Source organism: Phyllostomus hastatus, unplaced genomic scaffold (assembly GCF_019186645.2).
Source record: "Phyllostomus hastatus isolate PE091 unplaced genomic scaffold, TTU_PhHast_1.1 phas_scaffold_585, whole genome shotgun sequence".
NCBI lineage: Eukaryota > Metazoa > Chordata > Mammalia > Chiroptera > Phyllostomidae > Phyllostomus > Phyllostomus hastatus.
Window position 1 is genome coordinate 29645941 of NW_025334037.1, and position 9201 is coordinate 29655141.

The 9201-nt window shown below is 43.7% G+C and overlaps 1 protein-coding gene across 1 annotated transcript; it reads left to right on the forward strand.

Moving 5' to 3' along the window:
- The first annotated feature begins 6020 nt into the window (after positions 1-6020).
- LOC123809889 (olfactory receptor 4S1) lies at positions 6021-6947 on the forward strand. Its single transcript, XM_045825145.1, has one exon. It carries the CDS (start codon positions 6021-6023, stop codon positions 6945-6947), a length of 927 nt encoding a protein of 308 aa, XP_045681101.1.
- The last annotated feature ends 2254 nt before the right edge of the window (positions 6948-9201 follow it).

Here is a 9201-nt window from a genome sequence, read left to right on the forward strand (position 1 = left end):
CCCATCCCCGTGTTGCGGAGTGGGACAGAGGGGGAGTGTGAGAATGTCCCCCAGCAGCCTGGGTACCTGCAGTGACTCCCAGGAGGCCCTGCCCCCTCCACAGGTGCTTGGATGTTAGTAAATGAATCTCTTTGAGGTCAAGTCTGTGCTCCTCTCTAACATGGGGGCCCTGGGGCGGTGAGTCTGCATGCGAGCTCTGGAAGAGCTCTTTCTCAGTTTGCTCAGCATTTTGGGTCTCGTGGATGCGAGTCCCGTTGGTTTTCAAAGCAGGTGTTTTGGGGGCAGGTGCAGGTCTTCAATGTTGGGGTGCCCCATGCGGGATACAAGCCCTCTCCTCCTTGGAGAAGCTCTAGGTGTGTGAGTTCCTCACCAATCATGTGGGTCTGGAGTGGGGTGTATGTCGTGATTGTGTCACTTTTCTGTATGTTTCCACGTGGCCTTCTTCTTGTTTGCTTGATGTGAAGGAGCTGCTTGGTTAGTTTTCAGGTCTTTTTTAGAGGAAAGTGTTCCATGTGTAGCTGTTGGTTCAGTGTGTCCATGAGAGGAGGCGAGCTCAGGACGGCTCTCTGCCCATCGTTGTGAATCATCTGTTTTTTCAATGTTGAAACCACATTGCATTGCTGGGATAGACCTGCTCCATCATATATATTATCCTTTGTGCACATTGCTGCATTTGATTTAGACATTTTATTAAGGATTTCTGCATCTATGTTCATGAAGAGTGTTTGTGGTTTTCTTTTTTTAAAGGATTTTTTTTTTGTTGGTCGGGGTGTGGTGGCAGTTACGCTGGTTTTATAAATAAGTTGGGAAGTTCTGTCTTCCATTTTTGAAAATGTGTCAGTTTGGTGTTATTTCTTCTTTAAGTGCTTGATGAAACCAACGAAACCATCTGGGCTTGAGGGCTTTGGTGTGTGTAATGTTTGTAAACTATACATTCAATTTGTTTAACAAAGACAGGGCTGTTCAGACTTTCTGTTTCATTTTGGGTCACTTATGTAAGTTGTATTTTTTTCTAGGACTTTACATTTTTCACCTAAGTTGTAGAATTTGATAATTTTAGACCCACAACTGACATTGATACTAAAATTTGAGGTTGTCTCATAAAAGCCTGGCTTTAGTCCAAGTTTTTCTGTTTTTGTTTTCCGTGGGATTGATTAATTTCTGTTATTTTTTCTTGTGTCTTTCCTTCTACTTTGTATTTAAATTTGCTCTTTTATTTTTATCTCTTAAGGTGAAAATTTAGTTCGTAGACTTTAGAACTTTCTTGATTTCCAATATAATTTAAAACTGTAGTTTCTTTAAACAATGCTTACACAGCATCACATAAAATTTCACATGTATTTTTATTATTATTATTCAGTTAAAATGTGCTCTGATGTTTAAAAATGATTTTTTTCTTTGACCAATGCCTTATTTACAAGTGTGTTGTTTATTTTCCAAATATTTGGGGTTTTGCCTTGGTATCTTATTGTTATTGATATCTAATTTAATTCATTATGGATAATGTCATTCTTTTTACATTTACCGAAACATAAGGTCTATCTTGGTGAAATGAATGTAGCATGTACGCTTGAAGGAATGTTCTTTAGTTTTAAAGTGCAGTGCAGATCAGATCTGTTTTTATTGATTTTTAAAACCTAATCATACCCTCACTTGCTGGGCATGGTGGTGGAGGTAACACTTCCAACTATTATTGTGAAATTGCATATTGATTTCTTTAAACCTGAGAAAGAAAAAAATCGCAGATGAGAAAATGGTATCCCAAGATGTTAAGCTATTTGTTAAAGGTTGTGTATCCTCCAGGCGGCAAAGTTAAGCTTTGTCCAAGCGAGCTTCACTGCCTCACACGTGTTTTTAAACGCCATGCCATACCGCCTCGTCTGCGTTCCGTCCTCACAGGTGGAAACACTTTTCGAAGTGCTATGTTAACATAGGGTGGTAGTTGAAGTGCTAGTTTAGCTCAAACTTGTCTCTGCTACTTAAAAAAGTAACATATTTGACACCAACTCCCCTCCCCCCGCAATAGATGGCATAAAATTATGCCTTTTATATAGTAGCTGCTTGGTAACTATTGTTGACTGAATGAGTTTGGGATGATTCAGCATAGAAACCCAAAGACGGGGTAAACACAGAAGCTTCTTTGTCCTCTAGTTTGTCTGAAGCAATAAGTTAATGTGACAAGAGGGTATGGCTGTCTCGGTGGCCCACTCCTTTAATTGGGACGTGATGTCTCTGGGGTCTAATTAGCTACACTCACAGAACTTTTGTGAACTATGAATGTGCTATGGCTTCCAATGTGCTATGGTTTTCACGTTTGGTGACGACCTTGGCTGGGGTGCATTCACATGAGCTCCCCTGAACCCTCTGTGCTTAAAAGTTTACTGCGACTCTTCTGTCCTCCGGCCAGACTCCCTGCCTTCCGCTGCTCAGCTGGGGAGCTTGGAGCTCGCTAAGGTGAATGCCCTTATAGTTTTGGTCTTCTGAGAACTCTCTGCCTAGAATAAGCCTGTAGCAATCAGGGACCCTTATGGAAAACAGATGTCCTTGCTTGCTTGCATTCTCTCTGTGCTGGGCTCCGTGCCCAGATGCAAGTCCTGCCGGACAGTATCTGAGTATTCTCAGGTTCTGCCTCCAACGCCTCAAGTGTGAGTTGATATATGGGGTTACAGTTGTGAGTATGTGAAACAGAGTTTATTCTTATATTATTATCTATTAATTATTGTATTATTTTCCACACGAAAACCTGTAAATCTCCTTTTGCCCACTCCGTATGTGTAATTTTTTTTTTCTCGGATTCCCATGGCATCACTACAATCCTCCTTCAGTCATTATCTTGGTCACAGGTTAGCTGAGGGGACCATGTCCTTCTGGGTGATCAGACACTCACACTTCCCTAGTCAGGAGAGTTGCTTAGTGACTAAGAAGGCAGCTTGGAAGACAGGTACGCTGGGTGGTGTTTCTTGTTCTAACCCTTACTGGTGTGAGAACTTGGCCAAGTCACTCATTTTGTCCTAATCCCCATTTCTTCTCAACTGAAAAATAGGAACGGTCATGCGAGCCCCTTCAGAGTGCTGTTCGGTGGCTTAAGTGAGATGATGCATTTCAAGTGCTCTCTGCAGGGCCTGACATACAGCATCGCTCAATGAAGGTGAGTAAATGCCGTGCTATGGTCACTCTTCCTGCTACTAGTGATGCTATTCAAGCTCGGAGAGTGTTTCCACACATTTTATTACTTAGAGGCTTGTGTGTGAATGCCCAGATCATGGCTGGGGGCTGCTGAGTTCCCCGGGCCTTTCCCCTGGACCGTCCTGTTGTGGGCATCGACACCACATTAACTTTTTGAAAATTAGCAGTTCCAGGGTGTATGTCACTGAAGTATGGCCATGGTACCCTTTCCCTAAAGCCCAGGTCCCCCTGGCAAGGCATTGTTGCATATATGTGAATTTAGGCAGCTTGAAAGACTCTTGAAAGACTTATTTACATTTTAATCTGTTAAGGTAGAAATGTTCCCAAGTTGCACTACAAATTTCATTTCACTCTCAAGACAGGGAAGGTATCTGAAAGCTGTTGAGAGAACAAATTCAGGGGGAGGGATGATAAAGGTAATACGAACCTCAGCCTCCCCAGTCCTCAGGCAAAGTGGAGAGAGGGATTAGTAATGATGTAAAACTACTCAGCTGCTTTCTTATTATTTAAAAATTCTTCAAGTATTGATTATCATTATCAGTGAAATTTACTTTTGTATTTCTACTTTTCCAGCCTAGAATCCAGCACTTAGTCCAGCTGTCGTTTTATAGAGATGGGGAAATAGGGCACCACACAGAGAGAGGGTGTTGTTTGAGGTCACTTAGTTACCAGTGACAAAGTTGGGGCTAAAATCCAACTTTTGGTTTCCAGACCAATGCCCTTTTGGTTTCCAGACCAATGCCCTTTTCGTGGTGCCATGCTGCGTGTTTGGGCATTTTCAAACAGTGTTAATCTCTCGGAAGTTTTTCAGTAATGGGAGTCTAGAGAAAGTAGGAGGGTGTAGCAAACGAACATCACAAGGGGAGAGGGTAGGAGCACACTATTGCAACAGGTAAAAGGGATTAGCAAATTAATGGAGCCCGAGGAGGGAGTCACTGGAGCTCCAATCTGTAGCAATTGGGTCAGAAGTACACAGGTGATAACCTGGGCTTGCAATTAACATTTGAAATGTGTGTGTGTAACGGGGTACAGAGCACAGATCCCTGATAATAGAGCAACACCCCCACAATCCTGCCACAGGATCGGATGTAGGGAGAGTGGATAGTACTGTGTTTAAGATACGCTGCATAACGAATGCAAGGTAATAGCCGTGCTGTCCTGAAGGGAAGATTTTTGGAAGCTGAAGAACTGTGCACTGACTGTGAGAATGTGCAGTGACTTGTGATATAGCCAGGGGGGTGGATGCCCACCCCGGGTGCCTGTGTGTCACTGGGAAGTTTTGCCCTGATTAAAGATGGCAGCTGAAAGGGAGTCAAAGACACTGGGAAACTGACACTGGGAAAATGGTGGACACTAATGTACTATAGGAAGGGCCAGATATGAGATTGCAAAGGAAGTTTAAAGCAAAGCATTTAAATTAGGGCAGCCTAAGGTCAGAGAAAAAGCCACGAGGTTGGGAGGTCTGCCTGGAAGTCTGCCTGGAGAGGATGGCAGCAGAGCTGATGGTGTTGTGTGGGACCCGCCTAGCCACCCACACTTGTGAGAAATGCTTGAAGCTGAACTGTGACTGGAAATGCTAAGCTGCAGACTTCTGCTTTTCTGAAAGATGGTACCTCTGACTGGCGTATTCTGAAGCTGGCCTGGTTTGGCAAAGGGAGGCAGGACTATGTGTTTTTGGGTGTTTTTAAAGGAAGTGGGACTTAATAGCAGACTTCTGCCATTATTCTAAGCCTGTATAGCTTTTCTTTTTCTTTTTTAAATTTTATTTTAATTGTTGTTCAAGTACAGTTTTCTGCCTTTTACCCCCATCCTAGCCCACCCCCAGCCCCTCCCCACCTCCCTCCCACTTCCAACTCCCCCCTTGTTATTGTCCATGTGTCCCTTATACTTGTTCCTGCATACCCTTCCCCCTTTCCCCTGAAATTCCCTCTCCTTTCCCCTCTGGTCCCTGTCAGCCTGTTCTCAATTTCAGTGTCTTTGGTTGTATTTTGCTTGCTTGTTTGTTTTGTTGATTAGGTTCCTGTTAAAGGCGAGATCATATGGTATTTGTTTTTCACCGCCTGGCTTATTTCGCTTAGCATAATGCTTTCCAGTTCCATCCGTGCTGTTGCAAAGGGTAGGAGCTTCTTTCTTTCTGCTGCATAGAATTCTATTGTTTAAATGTACCATAGTTTTCTGATCCATTCATTTACTGATGGGCACCTAGGTTGCTCCCAGCACTTGGCTATTGTAAATTGTGCTGCTATGAACATTGGGGTGCATAGATTCTTTTGGATTGGTGTTCCAGGGTCCTTAGGGTATAATTCTACCAGTAGAACTGCTGGGTCAAAAGGAAGATCTATTTTTAGTCTTCTGAGAAAATTCCATACTGTTTTCCATAGTGGTTGTGCCTGTTTGCAATCCACCAAAAGTGCACTAGGGTTCCCTTTTCTCCACAACCTCTCCAACACTTGTTGTTTGTTGCTTTGTTTATGATATAGCTTTTAAATAAACAACCCCTTTCCTTTTTCACCAAACTCTTGCCTTGGAAGTTATGCTTCCTGGGGGTGGGCAATCAAACCCCCTGGCTGTTACAGAGCACCATTGGCAGGGTTCTGTAATGTGTGTGTGGAGGTAGTGTCAGAAAGTGAGTTGAATTTAGGACTCGCAGCTGGTATCGGAGAATTGCTTGTAGGCATGGGGGAACACCTCTCCCCAGTTGAAACTGGGTATTAGGATCATTATTAGATCTGAGTACAGTTTTCTGAATCCTTGGTTTTGGGATATTTTCTTATATCACATAATTTTTGTGCTTGCAGAGCTAACCACTTTGCTGGTGTTCAGGCAGAGAATCCATGGGTACCAAGAACGTGACTGAGTTTGTGTTGTTCAGCCTTTTCCAGAGCAGAGAATTACAGCACGTGTGCTTCGTGGTCTTCTCCCTCTTCCATGTGTTCACTCTCCTGGGGAACCTTATGGTCATCATCACCATCAGTGCCAGCAAGACCCTGCATGCTCCTATGTACTTCTTCCTCAGCCATTTGTCTTTCGCTGACATGTGCTATCCATCCGCTACCATACCCAAGATGATTGCTAACACTTTTGTGGAGCGCAAGACCATCTCCTTCAATGGCTGCATAACCCAGCTCTTTTCTTCCCACTTCTTTGGCGGCACTGAGATCTTCCTTCTCATAGCCATGGCTTATGACCGTTATGTGGCTATCTTTAGGCCCCTGCACTACACAGCCATCATGGATCGACAGAAGTGTGGCCTGATGGCGGGGGCCTCCTGGGTGGCTGGCTTCTTGCATTCCATCCTGCAGACCCTCCTGACAGTGCAGCTGCCCTTTTGTGGGCCCAATGAGATCGACAACTTTTTCTGTGATGTTCATCCCCTGCTGAAGCTGGCCTGTGAAGACACCTCTGTCGTGGGGCTCATCGTGGTGGCCAACAGTGGCATGATCTCTTTAGTGTCCTTCATTATCCTTATTGCGTCCTATGTGGTCATCTTACTGAACATGAGAAGCTGGTCATCCGAGGGCCGCCGCAAAGCTCTGTCCACATGCGGCTCACACATCACTACTGTCTTTCTGGTCCTTGTGCCCCCCATGTTCATGTACATTCGTCCCTCTACCACCCTGGCTGTTGATAAACTTGTCATCCTCTTTAACATTGTCATGCCACCTTTGCTGAACCCTCTGATCTACACCCTGAGGAACAATGAGGTAAAAAATGCCATGAGGAAAGTGTTTAGGATCAAAGGGAGTTTGGAAGAGAAGTGACACCCTAGGGAATCGCACCCAGCCTGGAGCATGGGAGACTTCCCACTCTGTAGCATCCAACACAGGCTTTGTATCTGCAGTTTGATGTTTGTAACGACGACTCTCTTCTTAGCTCTTTTTTACAAATTAAATTTATTGGGGTGACATTGGTTAATAAGTTGATATAGGTTTCAAGTGTACATTTCTATGATACTTCGTCTATCTAGTGCATTGTGTGCCCACCATCCAAAGTCAAATCCTTTTCCGTCACTGTGCATTTTGAGCACCTCTGTAAACCTTTACTACTCCCACCCCCTTCTCTCTGGCAACTGCCATACTGTTGTCTGTGTCTATGAATTTTTTTTCTGCCTCCTAGCTCTTTTCATAATAATACTCCCATAGCTTTCCTCAATCCTTCATTCATTAAATATTTATTGAGTGTTTGCAATAAATGAGGTAGTAGGATACAAATAAAAATAAGATGTAATTTACCCTCCAGGGGGGTCACAATGCAGGAGGCTCATAGTGTGATAATTAAAAGCTCATTCAGGAAACATGTGAGAGCCTGTGAATGATGGAGTATTCAATTAGCTCACCCATACAATGGAGAATAGCACTAGCTAGTGGCTTTATGGCAGCTAACAGAGTGCTTGATGAAATTAACTGTCTCTTTTATGATATTCAAGACACTTAACCCTCATTCCTTCATTTCCTGTTCTCTCAGCAAGCAGATGAATTAATAAACGTGGAGAGGTTAAAGGGTTTACTTAAAGTCATAGAATAAGTCCAGAACAGAATAGGGACTAGAATCCAGGTTCCCTAAATCTGCCTTCAGGGCTCTTCCCTTTCAGGACTTGTTGACAGGATTGAATGAATGGACTCCGAGTAGTACGGCGGCCGGAGGGGGGGGGCGGGGGAGGGGAGGACTTTTTGAAGGTCAAGGATTGGTGGTGGCTGGGATGATGAAGAACGGAGCCAGGGAGAACGAGCTTTGGCACTGATCCCTTTTGCTGCTGAGCAGGGCCTGCCGCCCCATTCGTCCCCTCTGCTTTACTGTTTTTATCTAGAGGGAGCCCCTTTGTGCAAAATGAATTTAGAAGAGCAGGATGAGATGTCCTGCCTAATTAACCATTCATGGACCATTTCATCTGTTTGGGTCCCAATTTCCATTTTTACAAATGGAGACAGTAACAATACCAACTTCAGAAGGTCGCAGGAGGATCCACAGAGCTTTGTATAGTTCTGTATCAGTATTTTCAGAGGTGGCTGTTACCTCGGTGTCCTCGTAATGTCTTCTATTCTCTTTTCTTCTGTTGTGCACTCTGACCTTGCCCTTTCTCCTAAAACCCTGGTAACTACTGGATTGATTGTTCACTTCTCATGTTTACTGATCACCCCATGAAATAAGCATAATTATCAGGGGACATGTGCTTAAGGGTTGAGTGAGGATGGCAGTGTTGAAAAAAACTTGTTTTATCTGATGCCTAACAAACACAAATGCAAATGTCGATCTTGACTATGGGAATAATAGCAATAAAATGGCCATTGACATCTTGAAAAAAATATTCTCTGAAGTTTTTGTACACCAGCTTCATTAATCTGCATTGAATAAATCACCTTTTAAAAGTTCTTGCAAGAATGTGGGAACATGGATGGTTATTCAGGTTTGAAGATAAACGTGAGTAGGACAGGCTAAATTCTTATGTAAAGTCACATACAAGGACTGCAGATTGCTAGTTTAGTGCTCTTCCTACTGCAGCCTTCACACAGCATTTTAAACTGAAGTGATGGTGTTCCAGTTAACTTTGCTCAGCCTCTTTCCACCTCATGTGTAACAGAGAAGTTTAGAGTTAAAGGTCTTGACATCGTTTCAGCTCCTCTCTCAGAGTGGCTTAGATAAGTGGGACCTAAATGTCTTCCTTCAGGGCTGTCGGTGGAAAATCAGCCAGGTGGGTAACATTAGCCAAGGCACCTTGCTTATCTAGGGACCAGAATTCCTAGAGAAGAACCCTGTGCTCTGTCCCATGCTGGTTTTCCCAATCAGCACATCTTCTTGAGTAACAGTCTATTCCAGTGGAGTGGCTAACTTCATGCTGCATCAGAGGCACTACAGTGCATGTGAGGGCTTTCTGTCTAACTCTTTGTTCTAAGGCAGAATGAAGCCACACCACATTTTCTGATGTAATGGTAGATCATGTGACTGGAAGTAGTGTGCAATGTTTCTATGCAGACATAGGATATTGGGCAGGTCAGTTGCTCTCTTTGAGTCTTACCA

Excerpts from the sequence above, each read along its gene's own strand:
- LOC123809889 (XM_045825145.1), top strand. The coding sequence starts at position 6,021 with ATGGGTACCAAGAACGTGACTGAGTTTGTGTTGTTCAGCCTTTTCCAG.